Source organism: Anser cygnoides, chromosome 10 (genome assembly GCF_040182565.1).
Source record: "Anser cygnoides isolate HZ-2024a breed goose chromosome 10, Taihu_goose_T2T_genome, whole genome shotgun sequence".
NCBI classification, from domain to species: Eukaryota; Metazoa; Chordata; class Aves; order Anseriformes; family Anatidae; genus Anser; species Anser cygnoides.
Window position 1 is genome coordinate 22,239,583 of NC_089882.1, and position 27,656 is coordinate 22,267,238.

The window sequence follows — 27,656 nt, forward strand, 5'->3', positions numbered from 1 at the left end:
CTCCAGCATCTGCTTATCACAATATATCGTGAAAGCACACAGACATTAATCCCAAAATTCAAGTACTTTTGCTTAAATAGCACTTGGGACTCTGCGAACAGAGGTTCTGCTTTTAACACTTTATGATCAAAGCCATATTTTTATTTTGAAAGTTGAGATTTAATTTCAGTCAAACTAATAAATTCAAAGCTACATCTACTTTCTGTTTTCCGAAGTATACTGTTAAAGAGACACAGCAGAACTGACAGCTAGTAATATCACGTTATGGTACCAGAAGGACAGAAATCTGGACATCAAGCCTCAAACATGCGTACTACACTGAACTGAACATTAACAATTTTTTATAGCTACTGCTTTTCATCTAGGACCCAAGTTGTAGTTCTCTCACAACACAGGTCTTAGAGATGTGACAGGTACAATGGGTATATCACCACTGCAGTTGCTAGCACTGATTAGTTAAGTCTTACAAAAATACGCCTTATACTTACCTATAAAATATTACGTGTGCTAAAGCTCTTAAGGCATTTTGTAATGCTAAAAGTAACTTTTCAGGGTATCTCTTTCCCCAAATCGTATCTGTTGACACCTTACCAACTGTAGTTAGACAAGAATTGAGGTGGTTAACAGTAGAGACCACCCTCCCGAAAGTCCAGACTTAGGAGCAGCAATTAAAACTTAAGCTCAGAAACCAGCTCCGGAGCAAGCAAGTTCCTGCATGTTCACCAGTATTGTTGTAAATAAGGATGCCCGCCTTTGCCAGCAGTGAAGTCCTGTCTGTATACACCAAACCTCTTTATCAAAAATCACAGTTAATGATGTTTTTTTAGTTAACTCTAATCCCAGTTAAAACTTTTGTTTAAATGTGGTCTTGACTTGATTTCAATAATATGGGTGCTATTTTCCTGTAAAATTCAGTTCTTTATTTTGGAGAAAGTAAAGTTCACTCACTACAAGAGTTGCTTAAAATGCTTTATTTTATTAAGTAAATCAAATGTGTACAAGTAAATTCATACAGAATGTTCAATACATGCATACTTAACGTCTTTATAATATCTAGGATTCTGTCTTACTGTCAGAAGTTTAAATACTGCCTGATGTGGGCCTAATATATCAATGCTGTAAGATGTTTAACACTTAAAATAGTCTCCATATCCCACAGTATAGGGTGTCTAGATGAAGCCCTACCAGAACCATCGCAGTACTGCAGTGTAATTACATTAAAAAAACCTATCAACTACTTCTTAACATACAATCCCATAACGGCCATGCAATCATTCACTCACTGAAAACTTCCCTCTTGTAGGACTGCAAGTAATCCATGACCGAGAGCACGTTTTATTGGGAGTGCCTGTACCTGCTGAGAAACCACCAGCTTTCAAGGGAGTAGTGAGCTGATCCTTGGAAACTTCAGTTTTTCAACTTAAAATCCACAAAGTCAAAGGAAAGTTGCCTGTCTGTAAGTACACAGTACTAGTACTTCAACTCTATGTTAATAAGTGTGTAACACCTCCATCCTAATTGTAAGGGAATTAGATCTCACTCTTGGAGTTTTCTTCCAAATACGGCCTTTTCTTTGCAGGCTATCACAACACTAATGTTGCTAAAATGGTATCCTGAAATGCAGCATTTCTTCATACAGAATTCCAGCTAATAGTCCTATGCTTGAGTTCAGTACCAACTATGCTGATACACCAGTTTCATTAAACCTCAATATGCTTAGAGGTCACTTCTCTTCACATGCCAAAGGTGCAGAGGTTAGGATGGAGCCAAAATGGTCCTGGTGTTATAATAAAGCCCTAAGAAAGGCAGCAGGTTGTATAGTTATCTCCTTGTGAGCAAAATCCCTGCCCTAAAACTATGCAACCTACTACCTCTTCCTAGGAGCCCAATGCTTCCTTTTTGCAGTTCTTCTTACTTAGCAGCTCTTTGCGAAGTTACCTTAGCTTACCAGCTGCTTTTGGCTTCCTGCATTTTTAGGCCAGGGCATGTCCTGTAAGTTTGCACTGTTCAGTAAGTGGTTAACCAGTTCACCGGTCCTGGCTTAAATACTCTTGAATGGCTCCATTTTCTCTCTTAATATGCTAGATTTTCAGTCCCAAAAAGCATTTTCATGCTTTTTTTCTTTTGTTGTTGCTAGAGCAAGATACTAGCTGCTCACTCTACTGCAAAAGCAGCTAGACTTGAGTACACCTAAGACTTAAGGGGGGAGAAAGAACACAGTAAGCTTTAAATCTCTTTGTTAAAAACATAACCACTTCAGAGAAAAATTACAATTCTGGATCTTGGGTGCCCAAACTTCATACCTTTACACTCCCAAACAGTTCAGGGGTGAGTTTTGGCCATTCAACGCTTTAATCTTTGTATTACATTGTTTAAGTCTCACTTGCTAGAAGAGCTAGAGAAAAATAAGCAGACATATTAATAAAGTATAACTGTAAGTTTTCCTTCCAACATCTACTAAACAACTGAAGTAGTGGAATTTTAATGCATTACAGGAATTGGGGTCTCAAGTTTGAGTCACAGTGTACGTGCGTTAGCCATCAGAACTTTTAGATTAAACACCAAACTTTTAGAATAATTTCCGGTCTATGGGGTATTCCACTCCATAGCTAGTAACAGATGCATTTTCGATATCCAGTCAGCACTGTGCCACTCACCTTGGAAGAAATGTCACAGCAGTCGAATACCATTTAGGGTTTGCACCATCCACACTGACTGTTAATCAGTGACAGAATTTACAGGATTAATTTCATACTTTACACCCCTAAACTTATTTGACAAAACTATTTTTGCTCACTTGATGTGGAAACGAATGACTGCAAAGGACCGCAGTTTGTTTTACTCCTCAGGGAAGGCAATAGATTGTATAGTTATCTCCTGAACAGGGTAAAATAACTACCCTACAACTATACAATCTACTACCTCACTCTGACAGAGAAGTGTGTACTTAAGATCTTTGCTGAAGTAGCTAACCATAGCCTCATTCTGAAGAGTATTAATATTTGATGCTTCATTTAGCAATGTTAAAGAACACAGCTTATCAGAACATCAATCATTTGTAGTTGATTACCCAACCTTAAAGGAATCAATCTATTTTTATTTTTATTCTTTAGAGGAGAAAAAATAATATAGAATGACAACCTAGATTTTTCTAAGAATTACAGAAATCTAAATGCAATTACCTGTAGGTGCTGCAGAAACATTTCTCTCCTATAAAACACATTCCAAGTATAGAAGTTCAGTAGCATCTGACATTGAACTTTAAAAGTGAAGTGTTTCCACTGTTGACCTTCTGCCACTTTAGGAAAGACAGTAGATTGTATAGTTATCTCCCAGTTGTGGGTATGACCCTAAAACTATACAACCTACTACCTCATCCCACAGTGCAGGCATCTTCAGAGGTGACATCGAAAGATGGCTGTTTTAATAGAGACAAGTTAAGCCAGCTGCAGACAGCATTACAATGGAGAATACCGATTACAGAAAAAACATTCCTCTTTCTCCCCAGTCATGCAATGAAGTTATTTTAAATGTAAATTCCTTTATTTCAAAATTTTACCAACCATTTGGTCTTAATATATTTAAACTCTAGACGCTTAGCAAGCTGTAGTAGTTACAGCAACTACAGTCATCAAACCTTTGTTACAGGAAAAGTACTGTTAGTGTTCCACAGATGTAATCTCTCATCTGAAATTAGAAAACAATGCCTATCAGAAGCATCACACACAGACCTAAATTTCTTCTTCTTTAGAACTTTAAAGTAGTAAAATCTAGGACCGTTAATAGCTCAAAGAAAATCACATACTTTCTAAAATAGTATTTTGTCGTTTTTCTGTTAGTCTGAAATGGCGTAGAGTTCTGTGCACAGGGATTCTATTATAAACAAAACTTATTAAGGCCCATACTCTGACACTTAATTGTTAAACTGCCTTACCAAAAGGCCACTTAAATATACTTTTTTTTTTAACATCAGAAACAAATGCGTTTCTCTCACTGCCCCGACAGAACCTTAAAGCCAGTATCTACATTACCATAGCTCAACATGACCTTGAAGTAAAAATCTTAAAATATTGAAATAAAAATACTTGCCAGACTGATGTGTGACTTACAATCCCCTTCTTAGCAAGGACATCTTGAGAACAGAGCTGAAGAGGAAAACTGATCGTTTTGTCAGTGTAATTTATAAGATTGCTGAAAGTGTTTACAGAAATGCACAGTTTTTCAAACATTAAATACATGTCGTACTAGTACTTCATCCCAATTCTAAGCTGAGGTTTTCAGACCAGTCATCAAACAAAGCCTTGATAGAACAAGAGCTCCTAATGCATGTTAATGTCCTTGCCAAAAAACACAACGCGTGATCCAATGCATTAATATACAAAGGGATGACGTTATTCCTTGAACGGAGAAGAAAAAAAAAGTACTTTCCAACCCCCTCAGTGCTTTACTCCAGAAACCTTTATACAAATATTGATGACAAAATTTGGTGAATCACTCTTAATATCTTTCTTGTAACTGGTTAGAAATCCCATTATTTGCTTTTGTTAACTTACATGCCTATTGGAACGCGTACTTTACCATGTACAGATGGACACAAGCAGTTGGTCTCCATGTCCAAAACAAATAAATTAGAACAGTAGCAGTGGGACAAAGTCAAATGGCTATGAAGCACTGGCACATATCACATCCTTTTTGTGAGCTCAGGCAGAGGTCCTGCTGTCAAGCAAATATTCAATGGAGTTGCTGGCAGTCCTTTCATAGTTCCTTGTTCCTACACCTAAACCTTCAACCGACAAGCAAAATTCATGTAAAGAACCAGTTCCTAAATGGAAGACACAGCCTGCTTGAGGCCTCAGTGCGGTGAGCCTAGCTACAGGGAGCATCAACTCGCTGTTCGTCACTCAGTGCTTCCATGAAGTCCAAGATCTTTAATTTCAGGTGGAACTTTAAGACAAAGCTGCTGATTTCCTACACCCAGCAAGGTATGCCAAAACCCAGAAGGTATGCCAAAAATATAAAATGTATTAAATATGCAGGGCACTTGTTAGTTACCTTTTTTTTAAATGAAGCCTGAAGGACATTAAGATGACTTTCTTATTTCACCACTTCTAGATTTAGCTAGATTAGCTAAAAACCTAACCAACTTGAGAAGATGCATCAATTTTTTTTTGTAGTTGTTTATTTCCACAGACAGTACGACTTCCCAATCAAGTTCTGTTGTAAGACATTTTAAACCATTTTCTACTGCCACCATGATATTTTCTTGTTATTTGCAGCTCCTCAATCCATAAGCATTTGTCTGCTTTCAGCTTCCTGAAACAAGAGCCATTCATCTACTCGAGGTCTGGAAGGGCTATGTGTTCCTTAAGGTCATAAATGTCCTTGAAAAAATATTTTGAATGACATCCAATTGTTAACCTGTTGTTATATACAGCAGTCTGGCTTGAGATTGATTATAAAGTGCACACAGGGCACTAGAGAAACCTCATTCTGTAACAAATATGCCTTATGAAGGATCATCACGTATCCTGTCTTTTAACTATCCAAGAAAAGCACTTTTATTGACATGACGTCACTCAGATAGGGTACCTACTATTTTTAATTTGGTTAAATGCTAGAAGGGTATAGAATTAAAAGAACCCAAGTTCTAGTCAAAATTGTCTGTTGAAAGTGTATTCACGCAAAGTCTAGCTCATTAGTGGTTTGCTTCATGTTAGTCCTGAAGTTTTGGGGTTTAAGAAGTAAACGCACAGGTTATTTCTAAGAGTTTCTAAAAACCCTATCACCTAAGTTGCATTGTCCTTTCAAGGAATGAGAGCTGCCAGGTTTCCCTGCAGGTTCGCTGTATGCCTCTTCCCTGACACGATACATCATGCTTTCCTGGCAGGCACACAAGCAGAGAAGCTTGATGTACAGCATGCTGGATAAATTATACTCCTGGCACAGCCTCTACTGACTTGGTATCATCTTAGCTTGAGGTGAATCTGTTATTGCACACAGCCCCGCTGCTGAAGTCACCGTGCTGGTGACATCATGCCTGAGCGTACAGGCAGGAGTTTCAGGGCTGGCTACCCGCACATTCTGTACTTCAGCAACAAACAGACATTTTTTTTAGCTTTTAAAAATACATAATTAACTCCTTTTCCCTTGCAGCAGCTGTGTCCAAAGGATATTTTTCCAGTCACCGTGTGCTTGTACTTAAACATCCCCGAAGCAGTGAAAGTGAAGAAAATGGCTCTACTTGTGCAACTTTCCCACAGCACCGACAGGGACGACTGAGTTTGCTGCCAAACGAGTGCACTGATGCTGCCGGCCCCAGCCAAGGGCTGAGGCCCGAGCCTGTACTCTGCTCTAACCACACGATGGAGCTCTAGCGTCTATGTTACAAGCATTAACATCAGTTCCTTGCCCCTTAACTTCATCATCTGCACTGGAGCTACACTTCAGCTCTCACCAGCTCTCGGTGAGTGCCTTTCTGCCTCATTCTCCAGCCCCCCCGAAGGCCCTGCCCATCCAGCTTCCCCGGTGGCTGCACCAAGACTTACAACTCACTTTTCCTGGGTCAGTTTTGCTGGTTTGGGGGCTGGGGATACAACAGTGTAACAAATTTAACTAGGCTTCAAATTGCTTCCCTTCAAGTGACCCTATGCTGCCATCACATACTATGTCCATACATCATCGCTCTCTCCAAAAGAGTTTAAGATTACGTAGTTACTGAAATTATAGTTTTAGATAGTGTGAACTAAAATCTCCTCTTCTGTATTCACATTTGGATTGTACCTTCCTTTTTATTAATACAGTGCTCATCTTGCCAGAGCCTTGCTCCTAATTTGCATCCAAGACAAGTGACAGTAGGAGAATCGAAATGGGCTCTAGCTTTCTGAAGTACACTTTTCAAGTTTTTGGTGTTTTTTTTTGAACTACCTGTACATGTTTGAAACCTCTGAAACAGTCCTAAACTGTATAGGAAATAAACTTTTGACAAATGCTTTATCTTCCAACTTGATTTTGTCCATTTCACAGCACAGGAGAAATAACCTAAAGCAGAAAGCGTGTTTGTAAAACCAATACTTCTTACCGTAACTTTGTTTTACTGACATCTATACGTGATATAGAGATTAACAGATGCTTTGAGGCATATAATGAATGCTATAGTACATCCTTATATGAAAAGACCATTTTGCAACTGTAAATGCGTAAACAGCTTGTTAAAATAGACTTTTATTCTAATGCTTAATTTCAACTTTAAAACTCAGAAGATAAAATTAAATGTAGCAGAAAAGTCAAAGCTGTAAGTTTAAAATAAAATAAAACTGTATGAAGATTGAAACCGAACAGGTGAAGGGCGTTGTTTTTTTCTTTGTGCCAAGTAAATTCACCTACAGTGAAACCAGGCACTGACCAAGAAAGTAAATACTGTTTAATCAGAACGTAAGCCTTGCCAAGCGAAGGCCAGAGGCCTTTTCAGGAGTTCTCCAAAACTTACAACTTAGTACCTTTATTTGGACATGGTAGTCAATTAAGCAGCAATACAATGGATTAAGCGTAAATAAATAATACCAGAATACTTGTTTGAACTGCCAAATTCTACAGAGGGGAGAAAGAACACAAGCAGTTTCAGTGCCCGCTATACTAAGATATAGATGTGCTTAAACTCTAAGCATGAGCAGCATCAAAGTCAATGCAGCTGGAAAGGGAGATGTATCCACTACAGTATCTCTTTGTATTTTTCATACAGCAGCATAAGATTAATGCCTCTGTCATCAATAACGTCTTTGACATTTCTGATTGAGACACCAGATAAGATTTTCACAAAATCTATATTCCCCATCTTATGTTTAATTGCTTTAATATAAAGTGTCCTGGTTTTAAATAATTATAACGTGAAATATTACTGGATTGTTCCATTTTCAATTATGTTTAATTTTCATTTATTTTTTCTGATTATACAGTTACAGAAAGAGTGTAAGTATCCAGAAACCACAGCTTGAAAGAAACCTGAAGTCACTGCTAACCGCTCATGCACGGAATGAAGCATACCTGCAGAAAAGTAAAGTATGTGATCATAATTAATAACTCTTGAATGTGAACAAAGAATGAACATAATGCAAATTGTAGCATCTTCTGTATGTACTCAAATTTTTACATCAGTAATAAGCCATCTCTATATAAGTGATCATAATTCTTTAGTTCTGGAATTAGACTATATAAATAAATGGTTCATATTCCTAATTTAATTCTTTCTATGCTAGTCAAAAATAAGTACTGTTAACATATTTCAGTTATACAAATTGCCTCTTGCTGTATCCATATACAGCAACACTTTTCAAAAAATAATATTAGTAATCACAATGGAGAAATAGTTTACTGTTTAATAAAGACAAATAAAAAAGCAGATGTAGTGTGTCCAAATCAGTGCGTAATCAGTGCTCCAGCGCAGAAAAAAGGTTGACTACTTACGATGGCACCACCATGGCAGAGCAGAGCACCTGCATTATTTCAGTTGACAAACCAGACTAAAGAAAAGCCTCTGGAGGCTTTTAAGCTTTTATGAATACTTTGTTAAGTATGTATACATGCACATTTATCTACATGAAGATGTTGGAAGTAGAGATTATTGAAAAATAAGCCAGTGAATGTCTTTACAGTATGTAAACTGACCTCATCTTTTGCAGACACATTAATTCTGGATCCTGTTGATTGAGAGTATGTTACATGACAGAAGAATCATTGTCATGTTCCACGTTCAGCGTACAGTATTCCCTACACAGTAGTGGGGAACGTTGGCTAAAGCCTCAGTAACGTTAGGTAATACTTCACAGTAAGAAAACGATTATCCTAAAATGTCTTATTTTCATAAATCCTTTTGAATGTATGTTTGTCAGCCAGTACTTTGGCAATAGAAATATGTATGTGAGCATGCCTCGGTTTAGCTACAGCTGCTAATGCCATGTAGGTCTCAAGGCATTTCTCAATGGAAGTCATCACTTCAATTCTTCCTGCTTCAAACAGGAATGTACGTTTATCAGTATACAGACGTGTATTTATTCACTGTATTTGTCTCTTATGATTTACTACTAGTAAGTGAGCTATGCTTTTGTTCCTACGAGGCAGGTTAATTTATCAAAATGTAGACAACTGAGGGAAAAAAGTGGAAGAAAGAGAATTTTTTTAAGCACAAAAGCTTGCTGCTATCTAACTGACGCTGCTTCAATTTACCAAAACAGTTAGTATCAGTTTTCTTCCAAAGAAGAGCAATTAAGGAAAAAATCCCTTTTACCTACTGGGAGAGCATGTTACAGACAACTTGTTTGGCTTAAAGTTTGCACGTTAATATAAATACACAAATTCAGCAAATAATCGTGCTAATACACATAAGAATGTTTTCAGGAATGGTGTTATATTAATTGCTAATATAATTAGCTACTGCCTATTATAAATCGTGGGAGCCTTTTATTTAGGAATGCAGTGTTTCCACTACTAAGCAACAGAGGAAGACACAGAATCCATTTATCAAAAGGAAGGTAAGAACAAGGATTCTCCTTGGTGGTGGTAGTAGCAGTAGTAGGGAAACAAAGCAAGTAATTTGATTTGTCTACATTTCCTTTCGCCAAGTCTCTAATCTGATTACACAAAATAACTTCTTAGTGTGACCCATAGAAATTGATGTCGCATTTCAGGACATTTGGTGAGAAGTGCAGCGGAGAAGTTGCAACCAACAATTTAGAAAAATATAAATTGCCATACAGCTGACATTTAATAAGTTCATCTTAATGAAGATGGCTACTGTAGGGCAAAAAAAAAAAAAAGTATTACTGAATTATTTTGTAAAGCTGCCTGGACTAGAAAGTTTGAGGAGTCACCACAGGTAAGCCCTAGGGTAAGTTTAGGCTATTCACATGTGAACAGCACAGGTCAACTCTGACAAGGGGAGACTCACAACTATACAACTGCTTCAGTGAAGTCCCCCTGGCAGCTGGGGATGAGAATGTACTTGAAGTAGAAAAACGATGCTCTATTTATTAAATATTCCTTAAGGAAATTAAGGAAACATTATTGTTTTTAAAAGGACAACTTCACGTTTTTGTATTCTCCTCCGCCATTAACTTTGAGCCCAGCTTATCACAGAGTAACCCCGCAGGATGATGCCGCCTCCACCACGGAGGGAGTTGGCCTCGGCGATCCTTGGGGGTCCCTTCCACCGGGGGCTGTTCTACGATTTTAACTCTCGAAGCGCGACGCCACGCGCATCTCCGAGCCAATTCCTCCACCCCGCGTAAGACCTGCGTTACGAGCAGAAGCCTGCCGGCACTGCTGCAGGGCGCCACAACGCGAAGCGGCGGCCCGGCTCCCCGCGGGCTGCGCTCCCCCCGCACGCGAGTTCCGCTGTGAGCGCCCCGCTCGGCCCCGAGGCGCGCTGGGCGGGCCGAGGCTGCCGTCGAGTGGCCCCGGGGCCGCCCCGCGCAGCACCGGCTGGCGCCGCGGCCCCGTCCCGGCCGTGCCCCCCCCCCCCCCCCGGGGCGCTCCGTGCCCGCTCCCCCGGGGCCTCCCCCCGCCGCCGCCCCCCGCCCGCACGCCCTTGCGAGCGGAAATGACGTACCCCTGCGCTGACGGCATCCGCGGCCTATCGGCGGCGGGCGGCCAGCCCGGCCCGCCAGTCAGGAGCGGCGGGGGGCGGCACTTCCGGGCCTGCCGCTGGGGGCTGGGGGGGGACGGGGGGGCGCGGGGCGGGGGCGGCCCGGGCCCGGTGAGCGCCGGCAGGGGCGGGCGCTCCGACAGACGCCCCCCGCCGGGAGGCCCCGGGAGGCGCCGCGCCCCACCCCCCACCGGCCCGTACGGCTGGGCCGGGCCCTCCGCCGCCCGCAGCGCCCGGCGGGGCCCGCGCCCGGCCCCCCCCGCTCCTCCTCCCCCCCGCCCGGCCCTGCGGTGCGACGGCTGCCCCGCGGCGCCGCCCGGTACCTGCGGCAGGGTGACCCGGAGCCACGCCGGGACCCGGATGGAGTCGCGGCCGCTCCTGCCGCCGCTCGCCGCGGGGCACCACGGGAAGGCGCGACGCGCCCCGCTCCGCCCGCACCATTGGCTGCCGGGCCGCGAGCCCCGCCCCCGGGCGCCGCCGGGCGACGCGTCCATCATCCGCCTCTCTGCGCGCTCATTGGGCAGTGCGCCGCGCGGCACCGCCTCCGCCTGGAGGGCTGGCCTGTCATTGGGCGGGAGGAAGGAGAGGCCCGCCTCCCTCCGCCATTTATTTGAAGGGGGTCGGGGGCAGCCCTAAGATGGCGCCCTCGGCGGCACAGCGCGGGGCCGGGCCCTGAGGGCCTCGCAGCCCGGGGACGTCCCGGCCGCTGCTGGGCCCTGGTAATGCTGGGCCGGGCCGGGCCGCCCCCTTCACCGAGCCCGGCCCCCGCCGCGGTGCCCGGTGTCCTTGCGGTGCTCGGGCCCGGCCCTTCTCGTTGCTGCCCCGTAGGCTGTGAGCTTATCTCCCGGCCTGCCCCGTGGCCATTTTGGTGTAGGTCGGCGCTTCGCTCCGGTGTTGGCTCTTCGCGAGCTGGAGGCTGAGGCTGACGCTTGCGCGTCCAAAGGCCAGCGGTGGCGGTGGGAGCCTAGAGATAATGCCGAAACCTCTGTAAACTGTGGCAGCAGCCCCGCGCACGTGGCCCAGTAGTAATGCACTGGGTAAATAAAAACAGCCATAACAAAAGCACCAACCATCACAGAGTAGGCTGCCTGACTTAATCACTTACAGTGTCTTTGGCAAGCTGTCCTGTGGGTTTGAGAAATGGTAGTTCAGGATTAACCCAGAAAATGTACACGCAGTTTTCTCTGAGGCACTCCTGGTAGCCTCCTGGAATCAAATAGTGGCTTCTCTCCTTCACAGCACCGACAGGCTTTGTTTTCATCGTGTTTTTGTAGTCTCTTTGAGTAGATGGTTGAATGAGCAACAAAACTGATGTTTTACTTGCTTTGCTGATAACATTCTCTGATAAATGATACCCTGTAACCAGGACGCACCCAGTCAAGCATGGTGCATTTAGTCACTGTTCCTCACCCTCCTACCCCTTCAGCCTTCCCTGCCACTGCAGTGAGCTCCCCAAGTAACGAGTTTGTGCTGCACCTTGCCGAGACAGGGGTGAAGCTGTCTTTTGCACCTGCCACCCTTGTAGGTGATTCCTGTTTTCATGTTACTTGTCTCTACAGTTGGATAGGATAAACCTCTAGCTTGCTTTCAACACTATTGTTTGGGTTTTTTTGTGTGTGTGTGGTTTGTTTTTTTTTCAAAGTTTCTGTGTTTTTCTCTCTACTCCTGTTTTTTGTTTTTAATCGTAAGGAAGCAATCTGACTTGGAAGTGTTATGTCAGTGTGTTGTTACTTAATCAAAGTATATTTTTGAGGTATATTCTTGATGAGTTTCTTAATGTTGTGGGGATATGCAGGGCCTGTAGGGCACGTAGAAGTCTTTCAGAGGAGGAGAGGTGGTCCTTCAGCCTCAGTGCCAGTTTTCCGGACTAGTAAAAGTTCAAGGAGGAAAATGCTGTGTTTAAAAATAGCCTTTAAACACAGATCTCTTTTCTGTGTCTTAGTTCTGACAAGATCAGTAAGATAGAGATACATTAAAAAGTGTGCATGTGCATGTGCACAGAGAAGTCTTTTCAGCCTTTGTAAATACACTTTTCTTTTCTGAGAAATTTTGTAAATAATGAAGCTTTTGTGAGTGCTTGACAATTCTGTAGAAATTTAGAATTCATATGGCAAAGTTCTTACATGTGTGTTGTCCCATCTTACTTCACAAATAATGATTCTTGTCACAAATATGAGAAGGGAAGATGGGGCCTTGTTTTCAGTGATCAGAGCAACAAACAGATTAAACAGTCTGACCTCACAGCTTTCTGGATAACGCCGCTGTTTTGAGTCTGGAAAAAATTGATGTTTTTTTCCAGAAAAAGTACTGGTGCTTCAACAGCTAAAAGGCGAACCCAAATGTAGTTTTCATCCTTATTCGGGTAAAACTTTGACACACAGATTCTGCCAGCTACTAAATTACTTTTTAATTTTTACTTTTAGGAGAAATTTGACTCATTTTCTGATGAATACAGAAGCTGCAGCCCCTGTTAAGGTGAGAACCTTCTCTCAGGTCTCTAACCGGGCACGAGGGTCTCTTTTGTAGCTCCTGCACTTCCACGGTAGGTCACAAGATGGGGTATGAATACCCAGAAAAGATGACTGTCCGATTAAAACATTCCACAGTGAGATGCTATTTTACCATTGTGTTATGCCCAGGCACTGTAATAATTCCTGTTCTTGCAGAGACAAAAAAATTACAAGAAGTAGGCATTATGAAGTTTTATTTTTCAGGAGTTATGTTCAGAAAGGTTCTAAGAGGCATTATGTAAACTCAAATACACATTTCTAGTAATTTACAGATTATACTGTCTGTAGTGAGGATTGCTGGACAGAACAGGATTTGCTAGCAGAGCAAAGTGCTACAATAAGGAAGTCAATTCCAGCTGTTAGATAAACAAGAAGGGATACAGAAGCATTTTTCAAAAATGAAACATTCTATAGATGACACATTTATTTTCAGAGCAGGAAATACTTACTGCCTGATGGTGTTCTTTCAGGCCTGCCGCTTTGCCAGATGCAAGCTGATTCATGGGTGGCTGTTGTTCATTATACCCGTAATTGGAAAGTGACATTGTTTTTGGCTTAGAAACCAGAACAATTCCACAGCGTATCCAGTCAAACACTCGGCAGTTGTTGAAGTGGCATTTTTTCTTCAGAAAGTGAATCATTTTATCACTTTTTGATAAACTGATGTCTTGTATTTTAACAAGAAATGCCAGTCTATCTGTTTTACTGGAATGCACATAGTTTTGGACTAGTGGGTGACTTTCAATTGTAGTAGTTATTTTGAAGCTGATTAAGGGACATTGAAACTATGTGTCTTGCAGTGTAATATCCTAGGGAGAATTTTTGATTTTGCAAAGTAGTGCCAAATAGTTCTGCTCACCTTACTCTCTATTTCTTTAGGACAGATAGTAATTTGAGAGTTTGAAGTCTTTTCCCCAGCTAAAAGTGGACCACAGCATACAAAATATTGACAGCAAACGGTATGGACAAACACAGTTGGTATGAGTACAAAAGAAAGGAATTCAGATGTATAAACCACTTGTTATGACAAACTTGTTAAATAAAGTTCTTTGGAAATGAGGTGATGTAGAAAGCCTAAGTTCTGGCCCTGGCTGGTAGAGGCAGTAAGCAGCTGGTACCGTGCCACTGGCCGCTGAGGATTTCCTCATACAGTAAGTGAGCTTTTGTTAAGCTAAATGTAAAAGATCAGAAATGATGGTGACATTATTCTGAACGTTTGACTTGTAAAGCATTGCTTGATGGCAGCAGCAAGTGATTACAAGTTGTAACCTTAGTCTTGTGAAGCTCAGTTTACCTTTTAAACACAGTATACCTTTCAAACACAGTATACATTACAATTAAGCAGCACCTGAGGAGCACCTTGGGGAAGCACCTTGTCAGGGTCTAAGTGAGAAGCAAGAGATGAAAGCTTGATAAAATTTGTGGTTGGTCCCAGTTCTATTCATTCTGTGAAGCAGTGACATGTAAGAAAAAATGCTGGTTCACATGCCTTTGCAAATTACATAAAATAAGAAGACAGTCAGAGTAGTGAAAGTGAAAAAGGTGTCAGAACACCTGGCCATGTTGAGGCTGGGGAAGTGTCTGAGCCTAATGTAGAAGTGAATGGTCACACAGCACTGGATCTAGTGAAACCTGTTTTCTGTTTGTTTCTGGATTTTCCATTATCTAGTAATATACAAGTAACAACTGAAGCGTTTCTCACAGTTTGACTCAGTCTCATCATTCACCCTCACTAGCAACATCTGTGTGCACACAAGGAGGTTTGGTACTGGGTGTGGGCACGCAGGGCTGAGCTGTAAGCCTTCAGGGTCAGGGCTGTGACCGGTACCAGCCCCGGGCCTGATTTGAAAGGACATTTTAGAAGGAAATCCTTCCATGTGTACAACATAATGATCTCCAGAGCCCTATGGACTTCTTTTCTGATAGTAGAAATAGCATTTGACATGCCCTGTGTTTGTTAGATTTCCAAATAGTTCTGATACTACCGGAAGAGTCAAGGGAAAGTCAGTCTGATAACTTTTCATTTTTCCAAAGTTAAAATGTGTAGAAATTGAGCAGAAGTTACCCTGAGAAGCAGAAATGCTTTTGTATTAATTAGCAAAGGAATGTAGAGAACCGATGTAAAGAAAAAAAGTGGTAGGTAGGCCCCATACCTGCAGTTTAAAACGTGAATTCATATGAATGTATTGTTAACTGTTCTTTGCTTCACCACTGGGAAAAAATTATCAGGCAGATAACCAAATACATGAAGTGTAGTAGCCTAGCGTTTATCATTTTAAAACAACTTCAAATTCCTTTGTAATTCCCTTATAGAAGTAAACAACTTTAAATTACTTTGTAATTCCCTTATGGAAGTTATAGCTTACCTTAGTAGGTAGGTTTAAAAGGAAGTAACCGTGTTTGTTTGTGGTTTAAAACTCAAATTTAGGGCTTGGGATGTGAATTACATTTTTAATAGAGAATAAACTCGAAGCATTTGCAGCTGTCAGAGTCACAGGAAGGAGGCTTAATTCACAGAACGTGTTGGGCACAGTATCCTGCCTGCCGTCTCTAAATCCATGTTCTTAGGCAGCCCGTGTTACTGTCTTAGGCTACTCTTTTACTGCCACCTTCCAACCAGTTACTAATTTGTGGTGGTACAAGAGAGAATGCAGCAGAGTGCAGACATTAGATACCTCTCATTCTGTTCACATTTCAAGGTGATTTTCAGTTGTTTGGTGGAATACATAGGCAGCACATATGACTGGGAAATGAAAGCTAAATGTTAGGAGATATTGTTTTAATTCATCCTTTCAGCAAATCTATAAAGGCTAAGTTTTCAGTGCTGGTGTTCACTTCAGTGCTGCAGTGTGGATGGAGCTACATTTTCAAAATTATCTTGGTGGACATCATTTGACTTCTCAAATAGTTGCAGTACTTGCTTGCAGAAGGATTGATCAGGACTCTGACCTGAAAAAACAAAGGCAGGGTATTCCAATCTGCATGTCTCGGCTATGTCAGTGGTACTTGTTAACATCTCCTGGCATGCACTGGAGAGATAATCCTTGATGTTAATTCCTTTGATGAGCTCTTCAAAATACTGTTTCACTGATATTTTGTACGTTGGTGGATCCTGATATGAAGCTTTTGCTTCTAGCATTTTTTCAATTTTTTCCTTGAGCTTTTTGTGCTCCTGCAGAAATTGTACAGAATTTACATGCTGTTCCAGGAGGGTTTCCATTTGATGATAAAGCTGTCCAGAAGCTTCAGCTTCTTTTGAGATTACTTGCAGTGTCTCCAGTTTTGTAGAATAGTCATTGCGTAACTTGGAGTGCAGTTCAGCCATTCTGTACAATATGCCCTTCAGCAAACCAGTTCCAACCGTGTCGATCATTACCCTGGTGTCCGTAGCATCAGCTGTTAATTCATTAATCAGCTTTTCACTTTCCTGAGTGAAATAAATTGATGAAAAGTTCTGTTGCATCATAATCATGTCTCTGAGCAGTCAAGTTTAGAATAGTCAAGTGCATTTTTAACTTTCAAAATACAATACCCCTTGTAGGTTCTCTGCTCTAAAAGCTTAACAATTACGGCACCCATTAGTGCTCAAAGCCAAATGAAAATATAAATAATTGTAAATGCCTTTTGAAACATTAGGATCCATGGCAACAGCATGGAGCTGTGACAGGGGAGGGTCAGGCCGGGTGTTAGGAAAAGGTTCTTCACGGAGAGGTGGTCGGGCACTGCCACAGGCTCCCCAGGGCAGTGGTCATGGCCCTGAGCCTGCCAGAGTTCAAGAAGTGTTTGGACAGCGCTCTCAGACACGTGGTCTGATTTTTGGGAGGTCCTGTGCAGCGCCAGGAGTTGGACCCAATGATCCTTGTGGGTCGCTTCCAACTTTGGATGATTCTGTATTTTTCACTCAACGATTCTGTATTTTTCACTCAAAGAATAAGCTACTTACTTTGAGACTTAGGCACTATTCAAGCTCAAGATACCTTTGGATGAAGTTCAAAGGGTAATGAGGTGGCAGTTTTTTCCACCAGCCCAGCTCTGAAGTGCCTCCTTGTAAGCCTACTTCCCTAGGAAGGACATCGGTGGCAAGGTATTCCACAGGAATACCCCGAGCTCCGTACAGGTGTTACTACAGGCGTTTGGGATGGTACATTGCACGTACTGCATGTCCCTTGCAGAGAACAGCAGTTTAAATTTGCAACCCCACATTCAGTAATACATCCTAGTATGTTTCTCCATCCATTTAATGAACCCAACCAAATTTTGAAGACGTGGGAATAGCTTTGGTAATCGTATCTCACACTATATCTAGGTGAAGGAGAGACAAAGAGCGCGTTGTCTGGCCAGGGCCAAAATCTACCGTTAGATTAAAATATGTTCTCTCTTCCTGCTATGCAATTTTATCTTGTATGGCCTAAACATCCTTGGAAAATTTGTGTGCACCCTCTTTTGGGGTACATCAGCCAGCATAAACAGCACGGCCAGCCGATCAGAAGAGGTGATTCTCTCGCTATAGTTAGCATTGCTTTAGCCTCACCCCAAACCTGTGTGCGGCCGTGGGCTCCACTGCCTGGAAAGGCCGTGAAGGAGCCCAAAAGCAGCCAGAGCAAGAGCTGGAGGAAGGGAGGGCTGAGGTGCATGCCACGAAGGGAGGCTGAGGAGGCCGGGGCAGAGCAGGCTGAGAGGTGGCCGGGCTGGGCCCTGCAGCGCCCTGAGGAGGGGAAGGGAGCAGGAGGCACCAGGGGGGCTCAGGCCGGGCATGGAGAAATGTTTCTTCACCACCAGGGTGGGCAGGCACCGGGACAGGCCTCTGGGAGGGCACGGGTGCCCAAGGGGCACAGGACAGTGCCCTCAGTAATACGCTTTAACTTCGGGTTAGCTCTGCAGCGCTCAGGCAGGGGACTCAATGACCTTTGTAAGGTCCTTCCAACTGAACTACTCAATTCTATTATAAAATCCACAAATTGACTGTCTGCCATCAGAATCCAAACGTAGCTCTCTAATCTGTCCGAGGAACGTGTGATTTTGCTAGTGTTATCGCTAATGTCACTTGTACCTTCCTAGCGTCCTCATATTTCTTGTGAACTAAGTGTAATTTTTTTATAAATTCATTTTTTCTTCCCTGGTAAGCTTCTGATACTTTAGCAACGTTGTGGTTTTTGTGTTTTCCAAAGAGTTTACAGATGGCACATATAGGCTCGTCGTCAGTCAGACACATCTGAGAGGAAAAAAGTACACGAGGAGAGTTAGTAGCTCTACAAAAGCAATACAAGTCAAGTAGCTTGGTGGTTTGCCTGCTATTAGCTACTGTTAGAACTGCCAGAACTGGGTATTGCTGGTGGTGCTGCAGTGTTTGTCTTCCAAACAAAGACTGCTGTTACACTGCGTCTGTTCCATTGATCTTTGCAGTAGGGCATAGATGATACAAATTTTGCCAAACTACATGCCGCTTGGTTGCTGTCCAAAAAAAAATGTACTGCCTTCCTCTGTGTCGTGAATTGTGCTACCAGCACACGCAAGACTACATGTTTTATAGGGAAAAGACAACTGTGGGTTAGTTCAGGAAGTGTTTTTCATGCCTTATCATGAATAATAAAGGCAGAGACCTGTGTGAAAAGCGATGAGCAATGGCTTCACTGGTGGAGCAGCAGGGGATACTGGCATGGCAATGTAAGAATGAGGAGCAAGCAAGAAGGCAGACATACTTTAAATTATTTGTAGTATGTGAATGAGAAGCTTGAGTGACAATGCTGCAGTGGCAGTAGAATGACTGAACTATTTGACTTGAGGAATGAGAGCTTGGCCTCTCAGAGATTTGATTTCAGTGGGACTGCTCCTGTGCTAACCTCTAGCCATGCAACTATGGCTTTTGCAGCTAACTTCATTAGTAGATAACAGGGAAATAGAGTGTTGGGTGTGAATTATGGAAGGGAATTCTGGCCCTTTTTAATCATTTTGCCATGTTGCTTAGAAAAGGCAAAGATGACACACAACTTGGTCATCCTCAATAGGAATAGATTTAGTCCTGCAGTTACTCAGTCTAGAAGGCTGAGATTGATTTTTAAGAAAGGTTACAGCTCTTTTGGAGTTTACGAAGCTGCTTGCGAGTGGCTGCGGAAAGCTTACAATTAGTAGGGTGGATAAAATTATTCTGGGTAAGGAAATCTTAACAATAGTCGGTATTCACTGATTTTTATACATTGGAATAAATTGAGATAGATTAATATTATATATTTTGGTATTTTAAGGACTTTGTTATGTTTAAGGCCTTCATTAAGTATTGGTTGTCCACTAAAACTTCCAGTAAACATATATTTTTTATTTAGTATGTACTTGAAACATCCAGGACGGACAGCGTGCAAATTACTGAAAGTAAAAAGAGTAGATAAGAATTCATACCAAGTTCACGTTTTCCCCATGTTCTTCACACATTTGGGACAACTGTTTTTGCTCCTGCACACAGGTTTTTTCAAGTTCATCTTTAAATTTCTCCAGGATACTTTCAACTAGGCTATTTCTTAGCAGGCCGACAATTCCTCTGCCTCTCAGATAAATTACCTTCAAATGAGAAAAATAGTAAAATAGATTGAGGGACACAGGAATGGCTTGTTTCTTTGATAATCTGGTATACCATAGAAAGATGCATTATATTTATTTATTTATTACATTCTGTACTATTTCACCGTGGTTTTGAACCACAGTGAAATAGTACAGAAATACCTATGTGCCCATTTCATTCAAACATGTATATTTTAACTTTGAGGCTCCTAAGTGTCACCTGCCCGTACTTTGCCTCTGAGTATAGGTGATGCTATTGAAGTGACACGAGTGCCACACTATTAAGGAACAGGGGAGTGACCTGCTCCTTTCCTTTACCTGTGGTGTGGCATGGTATTCCTTGCAAGAACTGTGGCCCTCCGGTGAAGAGTTGGGGCGTACCTCCCACTTCAAATCACAACAAAAGTCTCCTAACTACAAGAAGTCCCACCTGCCCAGCTCCCCCAGGGGACACAGGTCACCCCTACTTACTTTGCGGCACAGGGGGCAGTGGAAATGGCCGTTGACGTGGTGGCAGTTCTGGTGAATTAGGATCTTTTCCAGACATTGCTTGCAGAAGTTGTGTGTGCAGGACAGGACCAGGACTGGAGGGGTGAACAGCTCCAGACACACGGGGCACAAGAGCACCTCTCTTAAGGCTTCCATGATGGTGTTTCACCACATGATGAAGACCTTTCCTGGCTGCTGCCACAGCCCCTCTTTGCTGGCAGCCTGGTACTGGCGTTCTAGAACCGGCCCCAGTCTCTGTAGTAACATCTCCATGGCAGCAGCAGCTCCCTTCTTTGACATGCTGGCAGTTTAATTGGATCTTCTGCATCTCTGATCTCACCGAGCCCGTGTGCGAAGTCACTCTGTTTCACCAGAATGTTCTCCTTTCTGTTGGAACACCTTGGTCTTGATTTAAGCACTCTCTCGGGTGTTCAACACGCAGAGATGGCATCTCTGCCGGCAAACAGGCCGGCATCTGTTGCTCTGATTAAGAGTTTTGAGTCTCAGTGCAAGACAAGTTCCTTGGGGTGGTCAGTTATTTTATTGCCTGTATTTTTTCATTTAGAATTGTGTCTTTTGTTCAGCCATTTCAATTCACATTTTCATTACCTTGTGCTGAAAGCTTCTTCAGAAAGTCAGCCTACACCTTGTTAGCAGTATTTCTTTTGTTATCGCTAACCTCTTTAAAACTTGTTTTAGATAATCGAATCACTCGTGACATTGAAAGCTAACATGGCATCTGGGTGAGGAACGTTCCAGTAACTAGTTTCTGGGGATTTACTGGCAGATACTGAAATGCATTAATGGCTTCTGTGTCCGGTGTTAAGTGTCCAACAGGCATAACCCCTGCCATCAGTAAGACCAGCATATTTATCAAGACACTAGTCTCACTGCTTTCAGACGAATGTAGAAATCACATAATCTACTGTTAAGTATGCCATATGTTGCACAGTAACTAGGAAATTAGGATTAATAGATTAATGACTGAAAGAAATCAAGGTAAATGAAGAGGTATAGCCATAAACAGGTGGGTAGAGTGCCTGTGTGCAAGCACACTGATCAGACTTAGCTTCTTTGGGATGTTAATACCTGATTGTTACAGGAATTATGTTTGATCTTTTGTCATCTCTAGCCCAACCCACAGTTATCTGTGGGTGTGATTGAAACTCTGGGGCAGAGCTGGCTGGTATTACTGTGTTTTGCTTACTTTGGACATTCCTCCTACACAGGAGTGAAGATTTGGCATTGAAGTCTCTGACATACATAAATTTTATATGTAGCAAACCCATGTAAACTACATAGAAATTAGGAGTGCAGCCAGCAGACCTCAGTGCAGTAGTTAAGGAGAGTTATTTTCCCCCATCTTTCTCATTCAAACCTTTCCCAGAAAAACCAAGAGGAATAAAAGGTGAGGCACCATGCTAGGAATTGAAGACAAAATGCCTGCTTGAACGTTCAGTCTGGTTGTAACCTCATCAGAGCTTTCTAGTCACTGGTACATTTTGCAAATAATTTGTAATCCCTGTTTTCCAGCAGCAGCCTGTTGCTACTCTCATCTCTAGTCCTTCTCCTTTTCCATAATCTTTGTGTCCTTGTATTGCGTGGTGCAGACTAGCAGAGGATGCTCTAAGGTGTGCTCTGTAACTGAGATGGGATGTGCAGGTGTAAAAATAGGCACGTGAGGGGAAGTATCAATAGGAGTGCGTGGAAACCTTGTGTGGGAAGTACAGTGTTATTTGCAACATCTACTGCAGTCAGCCAGTGTTACTGCCAACACTGAACAGTTTTTGGCTTCATGTTATTATGTAGGACATTCACTTTGAATTTTCTGTACTCTAAATTAGTGTGGAATAAGTTTTTCTCTCAGTAGAGCCCTTTTCTTAGTGTGTAGTGGGGCTGCAATGCAACCAGGATTCAAGGAGTGATATATTCACTGTTTGGTGTTTGATATGTTAGAGCTGAATCAGAGCTATTTTTCTGTTTCAAACTACGGTAATTTTTTCATTCATTGTCTTTACCATTTCAGTCTTTGGAAGCCATTCACTGCCTGCATGCCAATTATCATTGAAACTGGTAGAATTCATTGCAATGTAAGGAAACTCACCAATTGTCCTTTGAACTTACGATAAGTCCAGGATACAACATACTAATTCTTAGCTGACATTGGCTAACCCTTGTAATAGCACAGAGGTCAGATCGCTTGGATAGATCAGGCAGGGGCAGGTAACAGTCCCACGGTGCTGCTGGTTTATGGAGCTAACCTGATAGCCGCAGCATTTGTATCGTGTCCTTCACTATGTCAGTACAGGCCAAAATGTGGTGCTGAAACACGCCTGGTGTCGGCGTGGCAGGGGGAAGAGCTGGATGATGTTGCCTTCTCTGGTACATAGAGGGAATCACAAATACGAGCTGAGTGTTGGACTTGACTAACATTTCCATGGAACCAGGTCATTTTTCACTTGTCCAATAGAATAGAAATCAGCTGTAATTAAAAAAGATAGCTATTGAGGTCATATCCTCCTTAATGGATGTATAAAAGGTAATTTTTTGGTAAACTAAGTAAAACTTTGGGAAAAAAAATTACATGCTATGACAAAATGTTCATTGGAATACTTAAATGGAAACTATGATTTTCAAGACATACATACATAGGTATGTCTGTCAGAGATGAGTAGTATTTTAACATCCACTCATTTTTAATAGCTTGCCACCTACTGATTTCTGAGACATGAAACCCTTCTTGGCAATGGAATTTTTTAACACCAATTATTTGCTATCTGGGTGGATTTTTCCTTTTGAGACTTTGGAGTCAGGCTATTTAGACCCATCCCTTATGCTGCCCACGGTTGGGGTAGGTTTTGAAAAAGAGGCCTTTACCTGCTGGCCTACACAGAAGCCCTTCCCGTAACCACGCACTTCTCCTGCAACACAGAATACTTTTTTTTTTTGAGTAACTCAGTGTGCGTTTAATCTTTAAAAGTATTTAAGAATAGAATAGAGAATAGATCTATCTGAAGAGCTAAAAGAATCTTCTTAAGCTTAGGTAACTCTTTCTCAGAACTCAACCATAATTCCATGGTCACTTGTACCACTGATAAAGTTACTATCAGTGAGGCATCCTAAATATATTTGGAAGTTTTTGTTGGCTGCAGAAGGGCAGCTTGCCTTACATTAAAATCTAATTAGTACAGTTGTGTTGTTCTCTTAGAAAAAATATTGATTCTCTAATGTAATATTATGGCATGCAATAAATGCCACAATAAACAGTATCAGCACTGTCTAAAGCCGTATTGTGCTAATATGTGTGTATCCTCCTCTGCCTGACCATTGGGGTGGGTATAATCACAGTATGTCTTCCAGTACACAAGCACAAGTTCAGCAAAGATGCTCTGAGACCTCAGGGCAGTACTCTGTGTATTGGCTTTATGGTATGTAGGGTATCTCAAAGGAGTTTTCCAAGTTCTGGCTGGCACACAAAGTAGGTTGGTGTGGCTTTTTACGTCAAGTCTTCTACCAGTTGGTTAGTATGAGGGTGTAGAGACATGTGAGATCTCTGATCTCCTCGTAAATGGTCCAATGTTGTCTTAAAAGACAGTACTGATGTTATTGAAGCAGGGGAGGAAAATGGACTAGTGGTAATTTTGCTGAGAAATATGGCCATATTAGTGCACACCAGGGTAGATCAGTCAGGATGTACAGGATGGGATTGTGTCAGTGATGTTCATATTCTTTTCTCTTTTTGTGTGTGTGTTTGTTTGGGGATTTGGGTTTGCCTGTTTTTTTTTTTTGTTTGTTTTGTTTTGTTTTGTGTTGATTGTTTTTAGATTGGGTGCCATTTTGAGTCAGTTTAAAGGGTGAACGAACCATATCTACACATTTTCTTGAGCCTATCTGGAACTGAATAGATCCCTTGCAAAATGGGTATGGGCATTAGATTTCTCTTTTTTGTGTGTTTGTATACAGATAATTTGACTCAACATTTACTACTAAAAGTGTAACTGTAAAATAGCTGAATAGGTGTAGGAACCTATTTTTAAGGATTCTAAGGTGTTCTAAAGATTAGTCCCAAGCCTTAGGCTGTATTGGAAACTGGAGTTTATAATTTAGCAGTGTACTGCAGCTGGCACGTGTCCATAACCAGCAGAGGGAGTATAGAAGCTGTGAGTTTAATTAAAGTAGGGGAGAAAAAAATAGGTTGTTTTATTGTGTCCCATGAATAAGTCTGTCTATTCCACTGTTTGTAATACATTGGTCCCTATCCACTCCCCTCCAGAAGCCACTGGAAGAAAGTTGGTCTTTTCCTGCTGTCTCGCAGGTTGCCAGCCCGGGGGTTGTGGGAGATGGAGCACCTCCAGACTGTCTGCTGCCCCGCAGCTGTAGCTGCCCTGACAGTGTCACCTCTATCAGCTGAAGCAAAAGCTTCACTGAAGGTAGTGATGAGATTGAAGCCTTGTCAGGACCGTGGTAGGTGAGACCTTGGACAGCAGAAGATGAGGTAATAGGAAGAGGTTTCTCCCTTATGGGATCCTATTTTCCTTCCTTGCTGTCACCAAAGGTGAGGCTGGTGAGGAAATGCTGGTGGTGGGACAAACTTCTTTGAACAAAGGCCTCTAGACACAAGTTAAACCCAGGAGTGGTCTGTTTCCTCACTGTCCTTGGCGGTAGGGCACATGAAATGTTTGTGTGCAGGTGCATAGCTTTGCTCTCTGACCCTGGAGGAGTGATGCTGCTGGCCACGACCAGGTGGTGTGGAGGATTCAGCAGCTGACTCAGGACCTCTCAGCAGTCATGAAGATTAACTGTTTAATCTAAAGCTCTCACTAATTCTGCTGTGACAGTTTAGAGGATATTCTGAGATCTTGTAATAAAGGTCTAGGAAGAACAAAGTGGGAATCAAAACTTGTCCAAGGCAGCAGTACAGAAATTCCACAAACTGCAACAGCGGGGTGGCCTCACATCCCTGTTGGCACTGACACTCCCCTGTACTCAGCCAGGCTCAGGATGCTAGCGGCTCCCCGGTGTTGTGTTGTGCTAGCATGAAGCATTGACACTTGGCAGCATTCAGCACTTTCCCACCTGTCCCAGGTTCGCTGCAGGGCTTAGCAGGACGGCGCTTGCTGCTGTGTCTGTGGTGTGGCATTTCCAGCACAGGCTGTTCTGTTGGGCAGTGCGGACAGCTGTCACAAAGGGTTGTGGTGATACGTTTTATCATGCTTCTAAGTCAGGGCTGCACAGAAAAAGACCTCTGCAATATTGTATCTCTCTTCTCTCTTCTTAGATGCAAAACTGCTGGCATGGTGAATTTCCTCACTGGTAGATGTAGAGGCTAAGAAAAACTCGGTCTGATTTTTGTTTTGCTGGTTCACAGGTAAAGCAGTAACAGGTAAAGCAGTAACCAAGGAATTCATGCCCAGCCTGTGTGCTACTTTTGGATCTTGACTTCTACCTAAGTTTTCAGCTTCAAATATCCAGCTAGTGTCTCACGTGTCTCCTTCTGAATGTCAGGTTCTTTTTTTAGATTCTTTCATATTTTAATATCTCGTGTTGGCTGACAGAATCACAGAATATCCTCAGTTGGAAGGGACACACAAGAATCATGGAGTCCAACTCCTGGTTCCACACAGGACCACCCCAAAATCAGACCATGTGTCTGAAAGCATTGTCCAAGCATTTCTTGAACTCTGGCAGGCTCGGGGCCATGACTTGTCTGGGAAGCCTGTGCCAGTGCCCAGCCACCAGTGAAGAAGCTTTTCCTAACACCCGGCCTGAACCTCCCGGACACATTTCCGTGCCATTAATGAGGAATGGCCCTTTACAGGTACTCACTCTAAAGAGTATGAAGCTTGGAGCAGGGAGCTTGCTTTGCTTTCTAAAATTCTGCAATTGTTTAAAAGGGAATATTGGTCAGGCTGGAAACAAACCTCTCAGAATTGGTCCTGTAGGACTTCTGATCTCCATCGGATCTCCAGCCTCCTGTATGGAGAGCAACTTTTCATTTGGCAAACATGGCAAACATCTCTTGCTAAGTTAATTTGTTGAAAACATGTCCTATCTTTTTTTAATTATTATTATTATTTTTATTAAGCTGCTACCCTATCATATGTCATAAATCAAAAGTAAATTGACTGCACGGTCATCTGTAGAAAATAGATGTGCAAAGCAGACCAGGTAGTGCCACTGAAACCTCTTATGCCATGTCACTGAAACAAAGGGAATTCATTTTAACCTGTACTACTAATTTTAGTGAGACTGTGCCACACATTGTGCTCGTGTGGGAGCTGCTGTCATTACCCATTGCTTTTCTTCAGCTCTCTGCAGTATGGCAGGAGAGGGAAAAGGAAGAAAAGCAATAAATCTCAATTTATTATTTCTAGATGGGCTTTTACTGATTGTCCAGCAACCTGAAAGCACAAGAATGAAGCAAATATTGCATCCTGAAGCCACTGGCCATCAGACTTAAGATCCCTTTCCCTTCTCAAAATGGTTTATAAAGTAGCTAGATATGTGTGAACTATCTACACCCGAAACTACATAGGGTAATACAGAAGAAATCTTTGTCAGCAGTCAGCTATGCACAGTTGACATGCTGACAGACCCAGGCCTGGAATAAATAGATTTTGATCCAAGAGCCACAGGAAAATCTCAGCTCTTTGTTCCTGCACTATTCTGTGTGGGTGGAGAGAGAAAAAATCAAGCATTTGCCTCAGAGCAGCACTCTGTTCTCAAGAGACACGTGGAGCCAAGTAAAAGAAGTGGCAAGAGGAATTTATCTGGTAGTTAAAGATTTGTCTTCATCCAGGGGTCAAAATGAACAAAAGATCCCATTGTATTTTTCACAGGAGGAAACTGTCAATTGTTTTCACCAAGATGCAGAATAAACATTTACTATTAAAAACTGAGAGAAATTGACATCTTATCCAAAGTAAATGAGTGCTGTCTCTGTATGGAAAATTCAGCGGTAAAAATGGTGTGTGTGTGTGTGTGTGTTCACGTTGCCTTAGCATGTAACACTTAGAACCAACCTGTAGCTGAAAGAATACCAATAGAGTAGTTCAGCTGGAAGGGACCTTCAGAGATCATCTAGTCCACCTGCCTGACCACTGCAGGGCTAACCAAAAATTAAAGCATATTAATGAGGACCATGTGATGGCTTGCAGGGATTAATTGCTTTGGGAGGAACACTCCAGCCCTCGTTGACAGCTGGCATGGTGTTTTTCAGAGTATTTCCATTTTCGCTTTATATGGCTGGAGAAAAGAGCTAAAAAAAACCTCACCAGCAGACCAGGACTCGCCCAAAGCCAGTGGAGAAGGTAGTGCCGACAGTCAGCCAGCTTGCTGCCAGAGCAGGACGACTTGTGCAGAACCAGGCAAGTCCTTCATTTTGATTGAATTTTTGGTAGCAGAGGGGTCAGACGCTCTCAGGCACTAAAGTTAATGCAACTTCTACTCCAGGCTACTGTAAGCCACTT

The 27,656-nt window shown here is 42.4% G+C and overlaps 1 protein-coding gene and 3 long non-coding RNA genes across 18 annotated transcripts in view; 2 read left to right on the forward strand and 2 right to left on the reverse strand.

Annotated features, from left to right (window-relative positions):
• Positions 1-956: 956 nt before the first annotated feature.
• On the reverse strand, positions 957-11,071 carry LOC125179790 (uncharacterized). Of its 2 annotated transcripts, none has more exons than XR_007157591.2 (2): positions 10,960-11,071; positions 957-8,763 (listed from the first exon to the last, which is right to left on the reverse strand). It is a non-coding gene; the product is annotated as an uncharacterized lncRNA (long non-coding RNA). The 2 variants fall into 2 exon arrangements; XR_010833863.1 differs by lacking the exon at positions 10,960-11,071 and adding an exon at positions 10,601-10,915.
• On the forward strand, positions 1,318-8,258 carry LOC136791583 (uncharacterized). The gene is made up of 3 exons (XR_010833865.1): positions 1,318-1,456; positions 6,154-6,463; positions 7,953-8,258. It is a non-coding gene; the product is annotated as an uncharacterized lncRNA (long non-coding RNA).
• LOC106040087 (uncharacterized) overlaps positions 10,939-27,656 on the forward strand; it is a 43,053-nt gene continuing 26,335 nt past the window's right edge. For 5 of the 12 annotated variants that reach the window (XR_010833861.1, XR_010833854.1, XR_010833853.1 and 2 more), the window contains exons 1-3: positions 10,939-12,161; positions 13,060-13,111; positions 27,407-27,554. This is a non-coding gene — a long non-coding RNA (uncharacterized lncRNA). The other 7 variants (XR_010833856.1, XR_010833855.1, XR_010833857.1 and 4 more) reach the window with 7 other exon arrangements.
• LOC106040086 (E3 ubiquitin-protein ligase TRIM63-like) lies at positions 15,578-20,455 on the reverse strand. 3 transcript variants are annotated; one of them, XM_013187753.3, is made up of 4 exons: positions 20,170-20,444; positions 19,540-19,698; positions 18,197-18,358; positions 15,578-16,573 (listed from the first exon to the last, which is right to left on the reverse strand). In XM_013187753.3, the coding sequence occupies exons 1-4, from the start codon at positions 20,341-20,343 to the stop codon at positions 15,983-15,985; spliced, it is 1,086 nt and encodes a 361-aa protein (XP_013043207.3). In that variant the 5' UTR covers positions 20,344-20,444; the 3' UTR covers positions 15,578-15,982. The 3 variants fall into 3 exon arrangements, with proteins under 3 accessions (XP_013043207.3, XP_013043208.3, XP_013043209.3); XM_013187754.3 differs by lacking the exon at positions 19,540-19,698 and having other exon boundaries at positions 20,170-20,455; XM_013187755.3 differs by lacking the exon at positions 18,197-18,358 and having other exon boundaries at positions 20,170-20,452.

What these genes read in the sequence shown, in the direction of transcription:
- LOC106040086 (XM_013187753.3), bottom strand. Translation starts at nt 20,343, where the DNA reads ATGGAAGCCTTAAGAGAGGTGCTCTTGTGCCCCGTGTGTCTGGAGCTG. An exon ending in ACTGCCCCCTGTGCCGCAAA is followed by an intron (nt 19,699 to 20,169) that starts GTAAGTAGGGGT and finishes TCTCATTTGAAG; the next exon opens with GTAATTTATCTGAGAGGCAG. An exon ending in AATATGAGGACGCTAGGAAG is followed by an intron (nt 16,574 to 18,196) that starts GTACAAGTGACA and finishes TATTTCACTCAG; the next exon opens with GAAAGTGAAAAGCTGATTAA.